The 24,036-nt window shown below is 42.6% G+C and overlaps 1 protein-coding gene across 3 annotated transcripts in view; it reads left to right on the forward strand.

Annotated features, from left to right (window-relative positions):
* The window catches only part of LOC106972846 (S-adenosyl-L-methionine-dependent tRNA 4-demethylwyosine synthase TYW1), a 210,947-nt gene that overhangs the window by 6,738 nt on the left and 180,173 nt on the right, over positions 1–24,036 (forward strand). For all 3 annotated transcript variants that reach the window (XM_053213791.1, XM_053213792.1, XM_027041851.2), the window contains 4 exons: positions 859–960; positions 2,718–2,912; positions 5,277–5,498; positions 11,661–11,783. In XM_053213791.1, the coding sequence (XP_053069766.1) occupies positions 859–960; positions 2,718–2,912; positions 5,277–5,498; positions 11,661–11,783 (642 nt within the window). The remainder of the gene's footprint in view (positions 1–858; positions 961–2,717; positions 2,913–5,276; positions 5,499–11,660; positions 11,784–24,036) is intronic.

Raw genomic sequence — 24,036 nt, forward strand, 5'->3', positions numbered from 1 at the left:
ATCTGTCCATCAGAATGCAAGCTCCCTGAAGGCAGGGACCATGTGTGTCTTGTTCACTGTTGTGTAATATTTCCCAGAACTGAGACTGGCATAGTAGATGCCCAGTAAATTAATAGATGCTTGGTAGGCTTAGCTTTAATCCTGGGAGCTTAGACTACTTAGCAAAAAATAGGAAGGCATTTTCCAGAGTGCCGACACCTGGCTAAAGGTTTGAGCTTTCCCCAAACGTTGGGTTCATTTTGTTTGGAGAAGAGCTAGCAGGTGTTCTGTCTGGGGGGTAAAGGGTGGATGTTGCCCAGGCTCTGTGTGCGCTTGTTCCATATACAGATTGTCTACTGATGGGCTCTTCTCTGCCCAGGGTCCCCCCCAGCTTTGGTGTAGTGGCTGACTCTGAGCCCAGAACCCCTCTGGGGTTCTGTCAGGAACATGGACTGTCCCCTAGGGCTTTCTCCTCCTTGTCAACCTGCTTCTGTTTGCTTTTTATCTTCCAGAAACGTGTCAGATTTCTTACATCCCACATTCATTCTCTTCCCTCTTCAGGATTTCTTACCTCCTCTATGTTTATTCTAGTGGGGCAAAGCAGCTGGAATGTCAAAAAGCCAATTTAGATTTAGTCCCGTATATGTACTTCCAGAGTGAGAACAGCACAGTTGAATGATTGATCTCCATAAAGATGCTTGGGAAAATGGTAGAGGTGAGAATAGCGTTTGGGTTTATGATGATAAATGTCAGTGACTGCAAAAAGTTTTTCATGATAAACGCCTATTCCCTTGCCGGCAGAGGTAAATTAAGACTGTACTTTGCTTATTTAGCTCATCGAAGAGTTTATGTGATTTTTTTTTTTTTTTTTCCCATTAGGGATTTGCAGCAAGTCTTGCTGAAGCAGTTACCTCCCTAGGTCTGCCTGTGGCAGTTATTAATCTCCAAGAATACGATCCAGATGATCATCTAGTAGAAGAGGTTGGTAATTGTGTTAAGTTTTTCTTCAGTCCAAACTCTCAAATGTAACTGACCTCCTGCATTCTGGGATAAATAGAATCTTCAGAACAAATTTCGTTTTCATGCTAAGGCATTTCAGTTGGCTGAGTTTGCAGGGTCAGTTAGAGGTGTTGAGTATATGGTGTGGGACCCGTCCCTCTGGCATGTGGTCTCTCCTGGGGTGGGGGTAAGGGTGGGGAAGCTTGGTGGCTTGAAGTTCCCTCCTCCCTCCTGAACCAACCTCATAATCCAGGGAAGATTGTGATTGATGGCAGTGTGCAGAGCACGTGAACCACGCGTGAGCTTGCTGAGAGGTCAGGAGCCACTTGGGTAGCAGAAAGGATGGGTTTGGGACTTACAGAAGTCTCTCACTACCTGCGTGACCTCCGTGCATTACTTAATTATCTGTGTGGGTTTAATTTCTTCACCTGAGAAATGCCCCTTGCTCTCGTCTAGTTACACTCAAGAGAAGTTTGCCTTACAGCACTGATTCTCGAACCAGCATTCTCAGCATCTCCTGGGAACTTGTTGGAAATGCAGGCCGGCCCTGCTGAATCAAAGTCTGGATGGGGAACTGTATTTTTACAGGTGCTCCAGGTGATTCTGAAGCAGCTAAAGTTGGAGAAGCACGTAGAGCAGGGGTTAATGAACTACTTCTGTAAGGGGCCAGATAGTAAATATCATCTGATTTGGGCGCTGTGCACACAGTTCTGCCTTTGAGGCACAAAACAACCATAGGCAATGTAAATGAATGAGTGTGCTGTGTTCTACTAACACTTTGTTTTTAAAAAAAACAGGCAGTGAGCTGGACTGGGCCTATGGGACATAGTTTGCCAGCCCCTTCTTAGTCGATAGCCTCCTAGCTGTAACTGTCCATTTCTTTCTCCCATAAGAAAATGGTGGGGTGCAAATGAGTGACCTTGAATCTGCTCAGAATTACTTGTGAAAAATTATTAGCAAACTTTGAGATTTAATTATTTTTTTTACCATCAAAATATTTTATTGGGATTTAATTATTAATAAAGGATTGCTTATAACTTATCTCATGACTTGGAATATAAAAACAACATTTTTTTAAAGGTTTGTTTATTTATTTACTTAGAGAGAAAGGATGTGAATGAAGGAGGGGCAGAGAAAAGGGAGAGGGGATCCCAAGCACACTCCACATTTGATCTCATGACCGTGAGATCTTGACCTAGGCCGATATCAAGAGTTGGCCACTTAACTGATTGAGCCCCCCAGGCGCCCCATGACTTGGAATTTTTGAGGTTCATTCAAGCAGATTGGAATATCATGGCTAGCAGGACTGAAGGCGTATTTTGTTTCCCCGTGTAGATGATAGTGCCACGTGTTAAGTTACCTTACATTTAAAAAGTTTATTACATTAATTTTTCAGATAGTTTTAATGAGATCTTTCTGTTTTTCTTCCCGACTGATTTGGATTTTGTTTCCAATAGGGCAGTTGGAGATGATAGGAGCTTATAGTCTGAGGACTGGAATGGAATATATAGTTAAGGGCACCAGGGGTGTATTGGCAGGGGCAAAGGTCTGGGTTTTCTCCCCGTGCAAAGTGTTCTTGCTCTGTTTTCTTCCACTTTTGAAAGTGAGTAACATTTTGAAAGCACCCTGTGCCCTTAGAGATTAGTATTAATGTGGATGTCAGCATTTTAAAAAGGAATTTTCTTCACTGGTAAGTTATATTGTGAATATTCTTCTGAAATAATTACTTTCTTGGTTAGGTTACTAGTAAAAACGTTTGTGCCTTCGTGGTTGCTACGTATACTGATGGTCGACCCACTGAAAGTGCAGAGTGGTTCTGCAAATGGTTAGAGGAGGCATCCAGTGATTTCCGATTTGGCAAAACTTACCTGAAGGGTATGAGATATGCTGTATTTGGCCTGGGAAATTCTGCCTATGCGAACCACTTCAACAAGGTAGGTACAAAGTAGGTGTATGTTGAATTGTAGGGATAAATTCTCTTTTAATAAAAAAAAAAAAATTCATACACACATTTGTGTGTGAAATAATCCACAAACTTTGGTACTTAATAATAAACTTGTTGTGTTACTCTATTATAATGGGGAATTGTTACACATATGTATCCAAGGTTGGTGCGTAGTAGGCAGTCAGTAAATTTTATTGAATAAAATGCTTATACCTCCTGTTGTCTAGTGTCTTAGTGGCTTGGATTCACGATCATTGAGTCTAGTCTGCTGTCCCCAGGCAAGACCTTGTGGATGGAAGGTCAGTGGTTCTTTGGACTGTCTCAGCTGCCTGTTCTATAGTTGAACAACCTTTATGGCTCAGGCTAACTCTGAATACCGTTGAGCTCATTGTCTTTTAATGATTAATTTTTTTTAACGCTTATTTATTTATTTATTTATTTAAAAAAAAAATTTTTTTTTTCAACGTTTATTTATTTTTGGGACAGAGAGAGACAGAGCATGAATGGGGGAGGGGCAGAGAGAGAGGGAGACACAGAATCGGAAACAGGCTCCAGGCTCCGAGCCATCAGCCCAGAGCCTGATGCGGGGCTCGAACTCACGGACCGCGAGATCGTGACCTGGCTGAAGTCGGACGCTCAACCGACTGCGCCACCCAGGCGCCCCTAACGCTTATTTATTTTTGAGAGATAGAGACAGCACGAGTGAGGGAGGGGCAGAGAGAGAGGGGGAGACACAGAATCTGAAATGGATTTGGGCTCCAGCTCGGGAACGGTGAGATCATGACCGAGGCTGAAGTTGGACGCTTAACCGACTGAGCCACCCAGGCGCCCCAATCATTAATTTTTAAAAGGAAATAGAAGAAAAGCATTTGCTGCCTTTTATGTAGTAAGACATTGTTTTGTTTTCCTAGATCTTTTTTCTAAATGCAATTAATTTGGGCTCCTTTTCTTTTGCGTTCTATTCTCTATACTTTAAGTAATAAAAATATAGAGCCTCTCCATTCCTTGAGATTCTAAACAGTTACCGGAACTTTTTGTATATGTACCTCTTCCCAAAATTGGGCCCAGCCAGGCTCACCTGTCTTTGGTAGAATGTGAGTAGAGGTGAAAGTAGAGATCTTCTTTTGAGCTTGTTTTCATTCAGTTGTTATATCAAGATGTGTATTTCTGGCTGTATTTTCAAAGGAATTAGAAAAAAAAAAAGGTAAAATTCAAGATACGTAAGTGATTAATGCCTTGCCACTCACAAAGCCTGTTAAGTTTTGAACTCTCTCTCTCTCTTTTTTTAAATTTAGTTTGTGAGAGAGAGGGAGAGAGCCACGAGTATGAGCAGAGGAGGGGCAGAGAGAGAGAGGGAGAGAATCCCAGGCAGGCTCCTTGCTGTCAGTGCAGAGCTCCACACAGCTGTGAGATCCCGAGTGGAGTTGAAATCAAAAGTAGGATGGTTAACCAACCCAGGCGCCCCTTAAGTTTTTGAGCTCTTAACCATGCATCTTGGCAATCCCTGTACCTCAGCCTAACTGCTTCTTACTGCAACACGTTCAAGTTCTGAATTTATAAAGCCGTGAGTCGTGCCAAACGGGCTGCACTTTCTTATTAAAGTGGGCTTTGCTACATTTGGAATCTCAGTTTGCTAATGAGTTATTTTATTCTGACCATGACTTAGAATAGGAGTTTTCAGAGTCTTTTTTTAGGTAGTAATCTTAACCTTAATAAAAGGGTTTAAGGGTTTGTCTGTCCCTTTGTTCAAAAAAAGTCTTTTGTAAGGTGCCTGGGTGGCTCAGTCAGTCGAGCGTCTGACTTCAGCTTAGGGTAATCTCGGCAGTTCATGAGTTCGAGCCGCATCGGGCTCACTGCTGTCAGTGTGGAGCCCGCTTCGGATCCTCTGTACCCCCGCTTTTTGTCCCTCCCCCACTTGCACTCTAAATTTTTTTTGATGTTTATTTATTTTTGAGAGAGAAGCAGAACATGAGCAGAGGAGGGGCAGAGAGAGAGAGAGGGAGACAGAATCTGAAGCAGGCTCCAGGCTCTGAGCTGTGAGCCCCACGTGGGGCTCGAACCCACACACTATGAGATCATGACCTGAGCCGAAGTCAGACGCTTAGCCGACGGAGCCACCCGGGTGCCCCAAGACATTGAAAAAATAATAATAAAATAAAGTCTCTTGCAGAATCTTGTCAGAATGTAACCAGTGTAGTGTTTCAGGTTGCGGCTGGGGCTGGAGGGCCTGCTGCCCTTTGGCTAAGCTCCCTCTTCCCAGCAGCAGCCAGTGACAGGGGTCCCGGAGGATCATGGACCTTTTGCAGAGCAGTCTACAAGCCTGTGATGCCGAGGATTATCTGTCTTCTTGCAGGTTGGCAAGAATGTCGATAAGTGGCTCTGGATGCTTGGTGCTCACCGTGTGGTGGCTAGAGGGGAGGGTGACTGTGACGTGGTTAAAAGCAAACATGGCAGCATTGAAGCTGACTTCAGAGTTTGGAAGACCAAGTTCATCTCCCGGCTACAGGCACTTCGGAAAGGAGAGAGAAAACCCTGTGGCGGCAACTGCAAGAAAGGCCAGTGTGAATCATCTGCGGTACGGAGCCTCTGTGTCCCTGTCTCGCTGCTTTCCCCTGGTGTTTGGAGGTGCTGAACCTCACCTCTGCCCGGAGAAGCGCCTTCTCTGGCTTCTAGTTAGAGGGAAGCTCTGAGACTCACGCGGTGGCGTTTTAGAGAGAGAGCGGCCTTAAGAGTGAAGCCAGTTTGTGCTCTGTGCCTTCCCACCTCTCCTATTTAATAGTTACGTGGCCAGCAGGTAGTTAATAGTTACACGGCCAGAGGCCTGAAGTTAGCTGAGCTCCTGTCCTCGTGTCCCCTAACCACGTCCTCCTGCTGACCTGTCTTACTGAACGATTCCTTTAGTCACTCAGACTGGAAGGCTGTCCCATCCTAGATTCCTGTCTTCTGTCCCTCACATTCTAAACAAGTCTCTTGGCTCCTGGTTCAGGTACCTAGTTCCTTGGAAGCTCATGTCACCAGGCTGTTTCACGGCTGTCTGTCTGTCCTTTGGCACTGGGTCACTTGTGTCATTCAGGAACCACTTTACATTCTGACTCACTTTCTCTCCACCCTTGTTCCTGTCATTACCCTTTGGGGCAAAGCCATCCATGAAGGTGATTGATCCAGCCGCCCGACCTTCCAGTTGCCTGGCCTTCATACCCCCAGCAGGCATGTTCTTCACTCACCTAGGCCTCTTCCATGGTCATCTCTGAAATTTCATGTTCCTGTGACCTGAACTCTGACCTGCCTCAGGTGTCCTACTTTATTTACAATTCTTTTTGATCCCATGCCTTTTTCATTGGGGAGTGAAAACTGCTTTCTTCACTTCTGCCCTTATCCAGGTTAGGTTTTATGCTCATTCTCTTATAAACGTCTTCAGTTGCCTTGCCTTCCACTTCCTTTTCTCACCCAAATGGCCAAACCCCAAGCCAGGTCGAAACCTCCCACCTGCCTTCCCCTTTGCCTGCTGCTTGCTCTTTGACCCTGGATTCACGACCACAGGCCTATGTATGCACTCAAACCTGCCCAGCAGTCTCCAGCGTTCTTGTGTGAGTTCCCTTTCTCACTCTCCAAGATGACTGATTAATACTCTCCATGCCTGGGGGCGCCTGGGTGGCTCAGTTGGGTGAGCGTCTCACTCTTGATTTCGGCTCAGGTCATGATCTCACGGTTTGTGGGTTCGAGCCCCACACCTGGCTCTGTGCTGACAGTGTGGAGCCTGCTTAAGATTCTCTCTCTCATGGGGTGCCTGGGTGGCTCAGTGGGTTAAGCGTCTGACTCTTGATTACCGCTCATGTCATCATCTCACAATTCGTGAGTTCCAGCCCCACAGTGGGCTCCAGGCTGGCAGTATGGAGCTTGCTTGGGATTCTCTGTTCCTCTCTCTGCTCCTCTCCTGTTCATTCATTCATTCTCTCTCTCTCTCTCTCTCTCAAAGTGAATAAATAAACTTAAAAAAACCCCAATTCTCTCTCCCTGTCTCTCTCTGCCCCTTCCCTCCTGGTGTGCTTGAGAGTGCGTGCTCTCTCTCTCTCTCAAAAATAAATAAATAAACTTAAAAAAAGACTTCTCTCTGCCCCTTCCTCCAGCTCTTGTAGGAGGCCATCAGAGATCTCTTGTAGCCTCCAACCCCATCCACACATCTTCCCCATCTCTTATGTGGCAGGAGACCAAGGGTCTGAGTCCTGCGAGAGCCGTTCTGTGCATGCGCTGGAATCAAGGACTTTGTCCCTTTGTTTATTGCGTCTCTCTCCTGTATTGTTAGTCTCTTCCATTCTGCCAGATTGTTCCCGTAAGTTTATGAACGTGCCCTGGAATCACCTGTGTTCAAACAAACAGGAAAAGCAAATATAAAACAAATGTTTCTGTTTTGTGTGTTTCAGCTGCTGTTTTGTTTTTCTGTTCTCTCTCTTTTTTTAAGTTTTTTTTTTTTAATGTTTATTTATTTTTGAGACAGAGAGAGACAGAGCATGAGCAGGGGAGGGGCAGAGAGAGAGGGAGGCACATAATCTGAAGCAGGTTCCAGATTCTGAGCTGTCAGCACAGAGCCCAATGTGGGGCTTGAACTCGTCAACTGTGAGATCATGACCTGAGCCGAAGTCAGACGCTCAACCAACTGAGCCACCCAGGCGCCCCTGTTCTCTTTTATAGCCATTCTTTTTGCTTATATTTGCTTCCCTTCCCACCAGTTGGTCTTTTAATATTTTTTTACACTGTTTAAACAAATTGAGGTAAAATTCACATAACATATCATTAACCATTGTAAAGGATACAATCCAGTGGTATTTAGGACAGAGTCCTGTGCAACCACTTTTGTATGTGTTGGTACGCTTGTTCATTTTTCAGACTGGCCAGTTTCTAACTGATCTGTGTCCATGTTTGCTGGTTCTTCTGTTGGCTCAAGTCTGCTACTGAAACCCTGTAAGGAGATTTTAGTTTGGTTCTTATGTTTTTCAGATCAAGAATTTCTTTGTTTCCTTTTTATGATTTCTGTCTTTGTGTCGATATTCTGTATTTCGACATCGTTCTCCTAGTTTCCTTCAGCTCTTGGAGCATATTTAAGACCATAGGCTTAAAATCTTTTATTTAGTGAAGTCCAGTGTCAGGGATGGTTTTGGTTGATTTCTTCTGCAGGTAGGCCAGACTTTTTTATTTCTTTGCATGCTTCATAATATTGTGTTGAAAATTGCGAGTTTTGAATATTATAAGGTATTAACCCTGGAAACCAGATTCTTTCCCCCCTCAGGGTTTATTTTTGTAGTTTGCTATGGGTTATAATTGTTTGTTTATTGACTTTAAAAACTATCTTTTTAAAGACTGCCTATTGTACATGGTTTCTTTACTTTGTATTCAGCTAGTGTTGTGACAGATTTTCTTGAATGTCATTTTTGGGTTTCCTTTTTCCTGATTCAGTGTTTACTTGGGTCTTGTAAACCTTTGTCAGAACTCTGGGAATTAGAGTTGAGTCTATTGGTTTTTGCTTAGTTTTTAGGTGTTTCTGTGGGAGAACAGGCCCTTGGAGTTGTCTATTCTGCTATTTTGCTGATGTCACTCTCGGTTTTTAACATGTAAACAGATTTTTTTTTTTTAATTTTTTTTTTCAACGTTTATTTATTTTTGGGACAGAGAGAGACAGAGCATAACGGGGGAGGGGCAGAGAGAGAGGGAGACACAGAATCGGAAGCAGGCTCCAGGCTCTGAGCCATCAGCCCAGAGCCCGACGCGGGGCTCGAACTCCCGTACCGCGAGATCGTGACCTGGCTAAAGTCGGACGCTTAACCGACTGCGCCACCCAGGCGCCCCAACATGTAAACAGATTTAAGTAAAAAAAATTTTTAAATCAAAAGTAACACTTGTACATTTAAGACTTCAAATAGTACTTCTAGGCTTTTAATTAAAAACTATCCTTTCTTCCCTTATTCTGTCTAATTCTTATTTTCCCAGGGTTGTCACTTTTAATTCTTGCTGTTTCATCAGACATTTTACCTCTACATTCCTAAATAATAGGCTCTTCTTGCTATTTCTTGGTTTTTAAAACATTTCACAATCTCTCTCCCTCTCATGGACACACACACACACACACACACACGCGCAGTGTCACTTTTCCTCTCATTTTCTTGTGCAGTTGTAGCACATTTTCTGGCTAGACTGTTGCTTCATTATTGTGACTGTATATGTGCTCACATTTCTGCTGTATATTATGTTATTATATTTTCATTCTTTAAAAAAAAACTTAACTTTTTTTCTGAGAGAGAGAGAGAGTCAGAGTCAGAGGGAGTCAGAGTGTGAGCAGGGGAGGGGCAGAGAGAGAGGGAGACACAGGATCCAAAGCAGGCTCCAAGCTCTGAGCTGTCAGCACAGAGTCTGACGTGGGGCTGGAACTCATGAGCCATGAGATCATGACCTGAGCCGTCGTCAGAGGCTTAACCTACTACTGACCCACCCAGGTGCCCCACATTTTCACTCTTACACATTAATTTCCCTTAGGTAATGGCTACATCAGTTTTGATTTCTCTATAATTATCACTGATTCATTCTAAAGTTCTATTGGAATGAAAATTATTTCTTAGTGTTCTGTAGTTTTTGTTGATTTCTTGGAGGCTTCTCACGAGTCCTTATTCTTCCACTTTGGCGTGGCTGCAGTCCCAACCTTAGTGTGGGTGGAGTCCTGTGTCTTCTGTCTGCTGTGATGCATAGCCTTCCTGTCACTGGTTTACTGGGTTGGATTTCCTGATTCTGGTATCTCCTTTATCTTCTAATTTCTTAGTTAACTCTTGTTTTTGGAGCATGTTCTCTAGTAGTTCTCTGAGAAAGGTTGTTTCGGAAGTAGATTTTCAGAATGTTTATATCTACATGTCTTTATTTTGCCTTCATAGTTGATTGATGCTTCACTGAGTATAGAGTTCTAGCTGGGAGTCATTCCCCCCTGCCCTGCCCCCAAATTGAACACAGTGATCTGTTGTCTTCTAGTTAGAGTATTGCTTTTGGGAATTTTGGTTTAATTTGGTTCTGCGTTTTTATTATAAAATTCTCCTTTTTTTTTTTAATTTTTTTTTTTAACGTTTATTTATTTTTGAGACAGAGAGAGACAGAGCATGAACGGAGGAGGGGCAGAGAGAGAGGGAGACACAGAATCGGAAGCAGGCTCCAGGCTCTGAGCCATCAGCCCAGAGCCCGACGCGGGGCTCGAACTCACGGACCGTGAGATCGTGACCTGAGCTGAAGTCGGACGCTTAACCGACTGAGCCACCCAGGCGCCCCAAAATTCTTCTGTACCCCTCCCAGAAACTTTAGAATTTTTGAATAAAATCCCTGTATCTATTCTTAGCTCTTGCCTCCCCCCTCCTCCTGCCCCAAAACTCTCTGCCTATGTTTTCTGCTTTCTCCTCTTGCATGGAATGTTTATTTCTAGTTTACATGTACATGAGAGATGTAGCCTTGTGGGGTCCCAGCTTTGACTTTGGTCTTCTGTGTTAGACTCTCCTCCTAGTATTGTTTCCTCGACTTTCCTCTTCCCTGGTCCTGTCCAGCTGTCAGAATAGGTTCTCCGGAGTTCAGCAGATACCCTCCACTCCATCACTCGCTTACCTCCTAGGATTCCCTTTTCAGTTGATGCTTGTCCACTTTTAATTCCTCGTATGTTTGTTGACTTAGTGATACGCTTGAAATTGTGCTACTAAAATATTCTGTTACTCAGTGTTGGTTATTTTCCACAGGAAGGGTGTTCAGTGTCTTTCACACCCTGCAGCTGGGAGCAGAAGTCCCAGTTCACGCTCGCCCACTCCGCTTTGGCTCTCTGCCCCATGGTGGCTGCTCCTTTCTAGGTCCGAGGACATCATGTTGTCAAGCCCCGTGGGTATTTCTCTGCCTTCATTTTGCTTGGCCTCTTCGTAGGGTTTGATACCGTGATTCCTTCTTTGAATCACTCTTCTCTTGACTTTCACAATACCATTCTCGTGGTTTTCTTCCTTTTTCCCCTGGGATCTTCTTCCCTTACCTAACCTCTGCGTGTTGGAACGATTCAGGGCTTGGTATGAGGTTCTTTTCTTTGTTGATACTTTCTTCCTGGATGATCTTACCCAGTTTCATGGCAGTTAGTACTGTCTGAATGCTAGTTATTCCTAAGTTTATATTTTTGTCCCTGAGGTCTGCCTGGAATTTTGTTCTCTTATGTGCATCCTCTTTAAAATCTCTGCTTGGAGGTCTGAGGCATCTCATACTTTACAAATTCAAAATGGAGCTTTTCATTTCCACTCTTCTGGTCTATTTCTCCCCAAATCTTTCTCATCTCAGTAAACAGCACCACCGTCTCAATTACTTAAAAAAGAAACTTAAGAGTCATGCTTAATTCCTTCCTTTTCCTCATTCCTGCCTTTAGCTCTTCACTAAGCCTGGTTGGTTCTGTCTAAAAGAGAGGTCAGGAAACTTCTGTGAAGGGCCAGCTAATAAATATTTCCATGTTTGTGGGCCACATGGTTTCTGTTGCAACTGTCAGTCTGGTCACTGTATTAAGAACATAGTTATAGATAACGTGTAAGTGATGGCTGCCTTTAGATTTGGCCTGAGGCTGGCTGCATTTGGCTTGTGGGCCATACTTGCTGAACCTGTAGCCTAAAATATCTCAGATCTGTCCCATGAACTCACAATCTTGGAGGCTCGCTACTTTGAACAATATATTTCTGAAACATTGATGTTCCAGGAGGAAGAGCCCTTTGAGAGCACCAGTGAGGAAGAGTCTGGTACTGAGGACCACCAGAATCTAAATTCTGTCGTTGATGTCGAGGACCTCGGCAAAATTATGAATTGTGTGAAGAAAGAAAAGGTACCGTAACTTTGGGAAAGAGTGCACCTGGATCCCGCTGTTAGCTAACATCTAACATTTGCCTCCTGTCTTGAGAGTTTTCTACTTCTTTGCCATTTTTACATGAACTTTGTGAAAATCTTCCCTCTAAGCCCTGTGAAAATGAGCTTGTAGTAGGATAGGCAGATTTTAGGGCAGGAATTGAGGGAAGGGTGGATGGTTAGAGGGACTTCAATGTTGTGACTGAGGAGACAGACAGGGTGAACAGCATGAAGATGGACTCGTGCTGAGATTCCAAGTAGAACTCTCTCTCTCTTTTTTAAAAATATTTATTTATTTTTGAGAGAGAGAGAGGCAGAGAGACACAGAATCCGAAGCAGGCTCTAGTCTCTGAGCTGTCAGCACAGAGCCTGACGTGGGGCTCGAACTCGCGAACCTCGAGATCACGAACTGGGCCAAAGTCGGACACTTAACCGACTGAGCCACCCAGGCACCCCCCAAGTGGAACTTTCTTCAAGTGCTTCTGCCTCACGTAGAGTGAGGGCTGTTGAGCCTACGGACAGCACCTTGGTCTGGAGGTGTTGAGATCAGTGTAGGTGGAGGCCCTAGGAATCTAGGAAACATTAGTCTGGGTTGTCATTGCCGCAGACAAGATGAATGTGAGAATGTGCGGTGTGGTAGGAGTCTACGCAGATTCCAATGATGTGAAATGGGAGTAGTATACACAATAGCATAAGAGTGTATAGACTCCATTCATGTGTCAGTTTTGGGAAATGAGAATATCCTACACTGGGAATGTGCCCAGTGCCCAAGTTTTAGAAACAAAAGAAGTAAAACTACGGAAAAATCCAAGAAAATCAATGATAAAATTGACACAAACTCAAATGAAAGAAATCAGTAAGGTAGCAGGATATAATAAGGTAAAAAGCCAAATAGCCTTTGTCTTTCCAAACAATAACCAGTTAGAAGCTGTAGTGGAAGAGAAGACCTCATTTATAACAGCTATATAAAAGATAAAGAAGTACATAAAAATAAATTTAGAAAGAAATGTCCTAAATCTGTGTGATGGAAACTGAAAAAATTCCCGAGCAGAGACATCTCGTTTTTAGATGTGGTGACTCACTCACTGTTCTAAAGATGTCACTTCTCTTTAAATTAATACGTAAATTTGGTGAAATCCCATTAAAAGTTTCAATAACTTTTTTTCCCCTAGAGCTAGCCTGGTTGATTCATGTGGAAAAATAAACATGCAAGAATAGTTAGGAACTCCTTGGTGTAGTAATGAGAAAGACTGGCCCTACCAGATATTAACACTTACTACAAGGCATCTGTAATTAAAGCTGTGTTTTGGCTCCTGTTGAGACAGATTGATGCAGCAGAATAAAATAGCAGGAGTAGATCCAGGAATATATGGGGATTTCATCTATAATAAAAGTGGCATGTCTTTTCCCTGGCAGGGTATGGCACGACAAGCAGATAGCTACCTGTGAACATTTAAACTTGGCTCTGTGCATCTCATAGGTCACCATAGACTCCAATTGGGTTAGAGAACTTGTTGAAAAAAATTTATAAGTAATAGAACCAGATGCATTATTTTATAACTTAGAGAAGAGTTTTCTGTATGATTCAAAATCTAGAAGCAAGAAAAGACTGAATTTACCAATGAGTTTTAAAAAGATTTGCATGGTTATAAGCATATCAAAAGACAAATGATAGAAAGGGAAAGTATGGGGCGCCTGGGTGGCTCAATCGGTTAAGTGTCTGACTCTTTGATATTGGCTCAGGTCATGACCTTGCAGTCCTGGGGTCGAGCTCTGCATTGGGCTCTGTGCTGAGCATGGAGCCTGCTTGGGATTCTCTCTCTTTCTCTCTGCCTGCCCCTCTGCTGCTCGCTTGTGTGCTCTATTTTTCTCTCTCTCAAACATAAATAAACTTCAAACAAATTAAAAAGGAAATATTTGCCTCTTCTATAATAAAGAAGGGGTTAATTTTTTTATTATACAGAGCACTCTTAAAAATCAAAAGAAAAAAGACCTAAAACCTAATAGAAAAAATTGGCCAAACACCTGAATAGGCGAGTCTCAGAAAAAGCTCTACAAATAGACTTTAAGCATATGAAAACATGCTCACATTCACTCAGAATTAAAGACAGGCACATTAAAACTACTCTGACATGACATTTCTCACCTACCAAAATCACAAAAGTTCAAAAACTGTACGGCATCCATAGCTGGTGAGGCTCTGGGAACACAGGTGCTCACACCTTGCTGAGGGGAGTCCGGAACGGTGTAACCTGTATGGAGGGGCTTTTGATTCACGTGCATTTGCCCATCATCCAGCAGGCCTGGTTGTGTGAATTTGCCTTGAAGATTCATCTTCACAAATACAAAACAGCAGATGCCCAAGGTTATGCCACAAGTATATACAGCAAACAGCTGCCAGAGACTGGTTGAAAAAAGCATGATATATCCACACACTACAGACCTTGTTGTGCATCTGTGAGAAATAATAAGGTGGATCCATGTGTATTAATGAGATTTTCATGTGGTGTTGGATTTCATTTGGAGGTTGATCTGAACATGAGATTTTTTTCTAAAAAAATAGTTTATTGTCATGGCAGATTTGCAAATTTATAATTTGAGTGCTGTGTGTGTAAACGGTATTTTGGAGCTGTGTTTACAGAAAGAACCTTTCACATTCTGACCACTAAACACCCGGTTCTGTTCAATTCTGACAGTAGCTACCTGGAGTTAGCATCAGACTCTGCAGATTTAGGGCATAGTCTTGCATAGGACTGTCTCCATTTCAGATGGCGGCTCTAAGTAGGGGCCGCCTGCCCTTCCCATCAACTGGTTATAATTTTGGGGTCCCGTGATTGCCCTCAGTTTCGGTAATTTGCTAGAATGACCCAGAACTCACCGAAAGCACTATACTTACAGTTTTAATGGATACGAGTTAGAAACAACCAAGTAGAAAAGACAACAGGAGGAATTCTGAGAGTAGGGAGGTGGGGAAGAGACTCAAGAGTTTCCGCGCCCTCTCCACGTGAAACCCAGGCACATCCTCCCTTCCCACCATATCCACGTGTCCGCTAACTAGGAAGCTGGTTAGTTAGCATCCAGAATGTTTATTGGGGTTTCATTGTGTAGGCATGATTGATTAGATTATTGGCCATCTGATTCTCCAGCTGACCTCCTTCCCTGTTTCTTTCCCTGGAGATCCAGCTGGCCCAGAGTTGGTCTTTCTGGTTGACCAGCCCCATGCTAAAGCTATCTAGGCCTACCCCCTCAGCCACCTCATTTGCATAACAATGACCCTTCTGGCACTTAGAAAATGCCAAGGTTTTTTGAAGCTCTGTGCCAGGAACTGGGGACAAAGAACAGATGTACTCTTTGTTAGGCCACAGACCTAGAAACAAACATGGTGAGCACTCAGTTCTTGTTTTCTCAATATCCTACCTCATTGAAAGGAATCAGGGCTTGGAGAAATGACTGATTCCAGGGCTGAGGAAGGGAGCATAACAGATGGGCCTGGGATGTCTTGTTGGGCAAGTGGATCATCAAAGACTGATGGAGACACATCAAAGGGACATAGGAACCAGCTTGAAGAGTTTCCCACAGGCCAAATTTGGGACAATTTGAGCATCAAAAATGAACATAATGATAATATGTATTGTATTATATGCAATGGATTATATTACATCAAATAAAAAAAAAATCAATCCTTTTGCTGCTCAACAAAAGGGAGGTACAAGAGAAAGTCTTTATAGGTTTCTAGATAAGAAATACAGAGGGTATGATAGATTTAATCATTTGTTTTCTATCCCCAGAGTGATAATTAATTTAAGCAAGGATTGCATGAAATGCCTTTGGGGGCCATATATGCACGTATTCTCAAAATATCATCCCAGAAACTAACCCACTTAGACATGCCAAAAATAAATACATCACTGGGGGAAAAATACCTGCAGATGATTTGCTAATTACAAAGGATAAAATATACCTTTACAAATGGAGTGTTCAGGTGATTTTCGCCTGTACCAAAAAAGTCAAATTTAGCTTCATCATTTGTATTAAAATGACCTCGTGCCCCTCCTGACACGATGGGTAGTAAGATGTATGCAACATCATCTATGTAATTTTGTGTCAAAAATTTTTAGCCTGAGTCTAGTTATGGGGAAACAGTCAGACAAATCCAAAAAGTGGGACAGTCCAGACTCTTTAAAAAGAGTCAATGTCATAGACATTAACAGTAACAAAACCTGGGGTGAGGACGGGTCCAAGGTTTAAAAACGCTAATGAAACATAACTAAATGCATTGTGTAACCTTTGATCTTGAATCAAAGAGCAAAGGTCATTGTCTGGACATTTGAGGATACTTGAAATGGATTTTCTTATTAGATAATACTGGATTTTTGTTAATTTCCCTTGTAATAATGGTGTTGTAGTTGTGCAGTTCTGTCATTTTTTAGGAGATGAATTCTGTAGTGTTTAAGAGTGAAGTGTTATGGTGTCTGCCACATACAAATAGTTCAGCAAAGTTTTCTTTCTGCGCATACATTCACGTGTATTTTATAGATGTGTATGTGTGCATGGAAGGGTAGACAGGTAATGATCAACAATAGTGGTGAATCTAGGTGAAGGGACTATGGGTCTTCATTGTACTTTTCGCTTTTCTGAGGATTAGAAATAGAAAGTATGGAAGGAACTACTTTCTCTCCATGCTCCCAAAATAAAACAAAAAAATCTAGTATCAACTGAATTATAAACTATTTATGATATAGCCATATGAGAATATCTCCAATTTTTTGATAGGGTCAGTTTTGAATTATATAAGGTCTTAAGAACTTATTTCTTGCATAAAACATGATGACCCTCTAATTTTACTCAGGGTGGTCCCATGCTATAACAAATAGTAATATAAAGAAAAAAATTTAATGTTTATTTAATTTTGCCTCGTTAAAAATTTTTTCATTACAAATTAACATACCTAAAAAATAAAAATTTAGAAAACAAAGGGCCAAAATCTATCAATAATTCTGTCTCCCCAGAAAAATTACTATTAGTATTTGGAATGTTTATTTTAACTTTGTTTCATATGCACCCGAATCTCTATTATAAAAATCTTTGTGATATTTTCAGGTAGTTTTTACAACCTCATTTAAAAATCTCACAGAAAAATCTTTTTGTTTTTTTCAGAAAAACCTTTTTTTAAAAATCGGCTAATTTAAAAAATGTTTTATTATATTTGAGAGAGAGAGTGTGCGCATGGGCGGAGGGGAGGGGCAGAGAGAGGGAGAGACAGAATCCGAAGCAGGCTGCAGGCTCTGAGCTGTTAGCACAGAGCCCGATGTGGGTCTTGAACTCAACAAGCCATTAGATCATGACCTGAGCCGAAGTTGGACGCTTAAGTGACTGAGCCACCCAGGTACCCCCAGAAAAATCTTTTAAAAGTAGTGTTACAAACAGGGATTAATTTTGGGAAGTTATTATAGAAGCTGCTTTGTTTTGAGTTTTACTGTCCCTTTCAACCTGCACAGGAGGGAGAACTGGGAGATTTCGTGACTTTTCTGGTCATTTTTGGTAATAAAGTGTTACAGGTACTTTAAGACGCAAAGTTTTTTTTTTTTAAGGTTATTTATTTATTCTGAAAGAGAGAGAGAGAGAGGCAGAGGGAGAGAGAGAGAGAAAGAAAGAGAGAGAATTCCAAGCGGGCTCCCCACTGTTAGCATAGAGCCCAATGTGGGACTTGAACTCATGAACTGTGAGATCATGACCTGAGCTGAAACCAAGAGTTGGCTGCTTAGCCCACTGAGCCACCCAGGTGCCCCTAAGACACAAAGTCTTAATAAATTGACAGTAGAATGCCCAAGCCTAGGTAATAGGTAGTAAGTAATACTAAAGAAACTAAGTCAATTTAATTCAAAGGCGAAACTCCTCCCCTCTTGTCTACTTTCTGGCCTATTTGCTAGCTGCTGTTTTGGACCTGCTTAGGGTCTGGGGAACGGATGGGGAGCATCCTCACTCCTTCCTCTGAGCCCTGCCTCTGGCTTCCTCTCTTTGAGGTCTGTCCTCTGTTTTCCTCTCTGGTTGCCCGGTTGGTCAGCATCTAAGGTCACCCCCACCTGCACTCTTGTCCCTTCCCACGGGAATACTCCTGAGTTCTTTATTCTGGGAGGACAGGCTGATTCCTACCCAGCAGCAGTGCTCACTTGCTGGGGAAACTAGTCAGTCCTTTGGTGTCTGGATTCACTGGGCAGGAGTCCTACACCAGTCAATGATGCCCTCTGAGTGCAGGGCATACAAGCAGCTTCTTTTGAGGGGCCCTGGTGGAGCCTCGGGGGCTTGAGATGTGACAAGGCACCTGCTCTCCAGCCTCTCTCCATTTGAGGTGGGATCTCAAAATACCTTACCAACATTCTCCAAAGAAATTTTCAAAAATCCTCTGTCCTTACCTCTTTGTCCTCTATCCTTTTCACATCCTCGATGCGAGGGAGGTGTTTTTAGAGTTTCTGGTTCTTAGCTATTCCCTTTGAAAATACATAACTTGATCTGAACCTCCCTTTGAAGTTTCACTTAATTTCATATCCTCTTTATATATGTTTGAAAGATTCAAAGAATGCAGCTCCCTGTCCTTGTTCTTCCTAAATCTACTTTTCACAGGAAACCAGACTTTCTAGTTTGGCAGTATTCGTCCGGGTGTTTGACTGCTCTTACAAACACACCTGCATTTTGGTCTAACTTTGTTTTTCTGGCTACACAGATGGGATCATTTTGTTCTCCCAAGTCTACAGACTGCTTGTTTTCATCTAACATGACAGCTTTCCAGTGCTGTCATACGGATTCACCTGGTTCATTTTAATGTTTACATAGTGGTCTAGGACTATGTCCCATGATGTATTTGGCTCTTGATGATTAACATTTAGGTGTTTGAACACTCTTGCTCTTATAATTTTTGCGGCTGGCATAAATTTATCTCAAGAATAAGTTCATAAAATTGAAATTTCTGGATCAAAGGGGATTTTATATCTACATCTACACACACACACACACACACACACACATTTTTAAGTATCTGTACACCCAGTGTGGGGCTTGAACTTACAGCCCTGAGATCAAGAGTTGCATGTTCCACCAACTGAGCCAGCCAGGTGCCTATTTTTTTATTTTTATTTTTTTAAAGTAAGCTCTATGCTCAGTCCAGAGCCCAACGTGGGGCTTGAACTTATGACCCTGAGATCAAGACCTGAGCTGAGATCAAGAGTTGGACGCTTAACCAGCTGAGCCACCCAGGCACCCCGGGATTTTATAGTATTAATAGGTGTTTCCAAAGTGCCCTATACAAAATTGAAAACATTTTTATTTCTTCTCATAGGAGAGAGATGAGATAGCCTATTTCTCTGTACCTTTGCCAACCCTCAGGTGTTATTAGTCTTTTAAATCTTGCCAGCCAGAAAGGTGAGAAATAATGACCTGATTTTAATTTGTATTTCTTTCATTTTGAGCGAGGTTGAACATGTTATCCTGTGAACAATCTCTTTCTTCCTCCCTGGTATTAGAAAACTACAAGGTCTGAGGGCATAGTCCCCAAGATTGCTTTCACTTCTGACACCAAATTGCAAATTTTGGGGGAGGGGGCTCCTAAAAACCACCCTCAGGTTTGTTAATTTGCTAGAAAGACTCACAGAACTCCCCCAAAGCTGTTACCCTCATGGCTGTGGTTCTTTGTTGGGAAGGGGTACAGAAATCAGCCAAAGGAGGAGACGCATAGAATAGATTCAAGAGGCATTCCTTTGTCCTCCTCAAGATGTGTTGTCCTCTCAGCATCAACGTGCAGTAATACACATCAAGTATTGCCAACCCGGGGGGCTTACCTGAGCTTCGGTGTCCAGTTTTTATTGGGACTTGACTGCCCATGTGGTTGAACTCAGTCTTCAGCACCTTCCCCCACTTGCAGTCAGCTGCGGTCTGAGGGGCCCACCGTGAATAACGGATGCTGCTGTCACTCGGGAAATTCCAAGGGATTCCCCGTTACTTTCCAGGAACTGGGGACAATGGCCAGATTTCCCTTCCGGCAAGGCCAAATTTTTCCCTGCACGCTGTCCTGTATGCATTTGGTTTGGCTACTTTTATAAAGCTCATAACCAAAAAATTCTTGGTTGGGTGTAAAACTCTAAGCCAATATATCCAAAATTATTTCTCAATTTAAAATTGCTGTCCATCTTTCCTGTTGTTGCAGCTTTTGTTCCTTGTTTCTGAATACTTCCGCGTGTGGATTGTGTCTGTCATTTTTAGTAGCTTCTGTATTTCAGAAGCCCCTGGCAGAACAGCTGTTAAGAATGACAAGTGCGTGGAGTGTGGGTTCAGGGCTTGGCCCAGCCAGTGTGTAACTCAGTGACCTGTGGGCATAGCTTAACCTTCCCTAGTCTTAATCCCCTTGTCTGGGGAACAGGGGCCGGGCCCTCTGCCTTCCTCATAGGTGTGAGTCAGATGCGAACATGCACATGACAGTGTGTCATCACCTCTAAAAGCCCAACAGATGTCAAAGTGAGAAGTTAGTTTGCTTAGATATTTTAAACTGGTTTATACATTTTCCTAGAGCTGGCCATTTAGTCTGTGTCAGGTTTTTCTGCTGGTAAAATTAGCACAGGTCTGAGACCTTTTTACTGTTTTTTTTTTTTTTTTTTAATGTTTGTTTATTTTGAGAGAGAACGTGAGTGGGGGAGGTGCAGAAAGAGAGGGGGACAGAGGATCCGAAGCAGGCTCTGCGCTGACAGCAGAAAGTCTGATGTGGGGCTTGAACTCAAGAACTGAGAGATCACAACCTGAGCCAGAGTTGGACACTCAGCTGACTAAGCCACGCAAGGACCCCGAGACCTTTTTACTTTGAAAAATGTGTTAATATTTCTTAGGTTATATTGTCCCCAAATTGATATACTGGGTCAAAGCAAACGTATAGTTTTACGACTCTTAAATTAAGAATCTGAGTAATTTTTTAGTGGCGAAACAGTCTTAAAACAGGATAGATTTCAGTGTACGAGATACCTGATTTAGACAGATTTCTGGGTTTTTACAGAAGGTTAAGAGAAGATATTTAAAGCTTTGTTTGCAGTGAGTGAAGAGTTTGCAGTAATTGTTTCTCCAACTTTATTGAGGCATGATTGACAAATATGTTAGGGTTGTACACTGATTTTTTTAAGGCGTGTAATGTGATGATATGTGTGTACATTGTGAAAAGATTACCACAATCAAGTTAAGAAATCCATCACCTCACATAGTTACCTCGCGTGTGTGTGCGTGTGTGTGTGTGTGTGTGTGTATGTGTATTGAGAACACTTCAGATTTAATTTCAGCAAATTTCAAGTGTATGGTAAGAGTTTAGAATAATTTGTGGGTTCATTTTCACTTTGCTTTTCATCTCTGTCCATTAGAGGGCACTGGAGAGAAAGAACAAATGAAAATTTTGAACATCTGTGTAAATTATTTTTTAAATGAAATGATTTTGGACTTTATGAACTTGAAGCAGTTGGTTTATGACATTTTAGATTTCTCATAAAAAGTTTCTCATAAAGTCATTAGATTTGGGGCAAAAATAAATATTTTTCCGCCTTCAGTGTGACATGAAAATAAAGCCACCAGTTTTTGTTTCTCTTTATTGTTAGCTTATGGCAGAGTTTCCAAGTATGGCTTGTGTTTTCATTCTATATTGGACAGAATACACTAAACTACTGCCTGGTTGTTGGTTTTTGTTTTTTTGTTTTTTCCCATGCATTTATTTGGCCTTTTAGGGTCCATTCATACATATTCCTGAGTTGCTTTCTGCCCAGTCGTTGCCAGGCATTGCACTAAATTGCCTGAATTGCTACTCTGGAGGAGACACTACTACTGGTTAGCAATTGGCTCTAGGGTTGGGCCAGCGTATTCCTATTATATAACCTCTTTTTGAGTAATACTCACTGAGTTTTGTGGAGTCCTGCTGTCTCAGCCTGTGCGTCTTGGGCAAATTATTTTACTCTCTGCTTTTGTTTTCTCGTCTCTAAAGTGGGAGATCATAAAAGTAACCTCTTATGAAGTTGTTATGAAGATTAACTAAGTTCATTCACTGGCACGCTTTATTGCCTGCCACGTAGTGTGTACTTGGTAACTATGAGCTATTACTGTATAAGCAGATATCTTCAGATAGGATAGGTTTGGTCCGACTGGTGTACCACCATGGTATTCTACCTCCCTCACTCTGTAGCAAGATCCAAGATGGTGAGTCTAGGGCTGAAGAGAACTCGAGGGGTGGGAGCGATGTCGAAGAACAAGGGAGCTAACGTGTGAAACGTGGGAAGGTTAGGAGGACAGATACGGATGCAGAGGGCTGGGGTGCTAGGGCGAATGGCGTGTTTGGGGAACAGTTTGATGTGTCTGTGGTTTCAGGTAGGGGTGGGGATGTGCGGAGAATGAACTAGAGAAGGAAGGCAGGGGCAGGGTACTGGAGGCCTTTTCATTCTGTCAGGGGGATGTGAACTTCAACCTGAAGGCATTGGGAAGCAATGTGATTTGATTGAATATAGTGGATGGGTTGGGGTATAGGGCAAGAGGGTAGTTCAGTACAGATTCAGAGTATTAGGAGAAGTCAAAGTACACATTGGATTGTCTCATTCAATCCTCACATTGACCTTGATATCCATACTATTATTACGTCCACTTTACCAATTTACAGGGTAGGAAGTAGGTTTAGAGAAATAAAGCAATTTGTCCGAAGTCAGATGGCTGACAGGCTCGTAGGTGGTGGGACCAAGCCTAGACTCCCATCTCTTTGTTTCAGCCCCCAGGGGAGAAATGGTTTTTAGAAGAGAATCTGAAGAGTGGGTAGAGCACAAGGAGTCAGCAAGAGCCTGACAGTCTTAGGTTGTTTTTTGTTTTTCTCGTGATTGTGATTTGTAAATGTAGAGCAGAATGTTCCTTTTTTTTTCTGCAGTAAATAAATGTTGTTAAATACTCCCCACAGCATGTTCCGGTTAAGCAGACAAACAGTGATATCCGTATCATTAGTTTTGGAAATAAATGGTGAATGCTTGGTAATTACTCACCAGAGAAGCATTTCAGTTTATGAAAGCATCTCAGTGTGTCCAGTTCTTATTATAAAGTCGCATAGTACTGCAGTAGAATAATATGAAGTTGTTCTTCTTTCTTTATTATTTTTAAGGCTTTGGGCATTTGATTCACCCAGAAACACAAGGCGACACATTCCTTCAACCCCAAGACACCCACTGCCTTTAAACCAGCCTGTTTCACCCATGGTCTGTGCAGCCAGGAGCACTTAGGATGAGTTCTGGAATTATTTCTTTAAGTCAGGTTATCCGAAATAGAATCACTGGGTCAGAGGAAAACCATTTGAAAGCTCTTGACACATCTGTTCAAACTGCTTTTCAGAGAGTTCAGAAAGCTTTCTTAAAACCTAGTAAACAGAAAAACTTCGAGTCCTGTTCAAAATTTGTCACTTAAAAACTGAGCTATGACAAGTAAGTGGCATATAGGGGGTTTCTTTCTTAAAGAAATGGAACCTGCAGGGGCGCCTGGGTGGCGCAGTCGGTTAAGCGTCCGACTTCAGCCAGGTCATGATCTCGCGGTCCGTGAGTTCGAGCCCCGCGTCAGGCTCTGGGCTGATGGCTCAGAGCCTGGAGCCTGTTTCTGATTCTGTGTCTCCCTCTCCCTCTGCCCCTCCCCCGTTCATGCTCTGTCTCTCTCTGTCCCAAAAATAAATAAATGTTGAAAAAAAAATTTAAAAAAAAGAAATGGAACCTGCAGATGCGGGGTTAAATTGCAGCAGTTTTAGCTTCAATACCTGAAGGAGAGTTTTTAAGAAAAATTTTTTTGTTTTTAGCGTTTATTCATTTTTGAGAGACAGAGTGTGAGCGGGGGAGGAGCAGAGAGAGAGAGAGGGAGACACAGAATCTGAAGCAGGCTCCAGGCTCCGAGCTGGCAGCACAGAGCCTGATGTGGGGCTCGAACTCACTGACCATGAGGATCATGACCTGAGCCGAAGTCAGACGCTTAACCGACTGAGCCACCCAGGCGCCCCGAAGGAGAGTTTTTAACATTGAAAGTTGCCAGATCCAAAATCAGTTACCGAAGAAGGGAGATCTGCTTTTCTAGAGCTAGGAATATCTGTCTGGTAGTTTGGAGGCATTCATTATTCGGCCACCATTTACTGAATGCCCAACCGTTTGCCAGCAAAGCTCCAGGCTTAGAAGGGCTGACTGTATAGGAAGATGACTTCTCGAGAG

This window comes from Acinonyx jubatus, chromosome E3 (assembly GCF_027475565.1).
Source record: "Acinonyx jubatus isolate Ajub_Pintada_27869175 chromosome E3, VMU_Ajub_asm_v1.0, whole genome shotgun sequence".
Lineage (NCBI taxonomy): Eukaryota > Metazoa > Chordata > Mammalia > Carnivora > Felidae > Acinonyx > Acinonyx jubatus.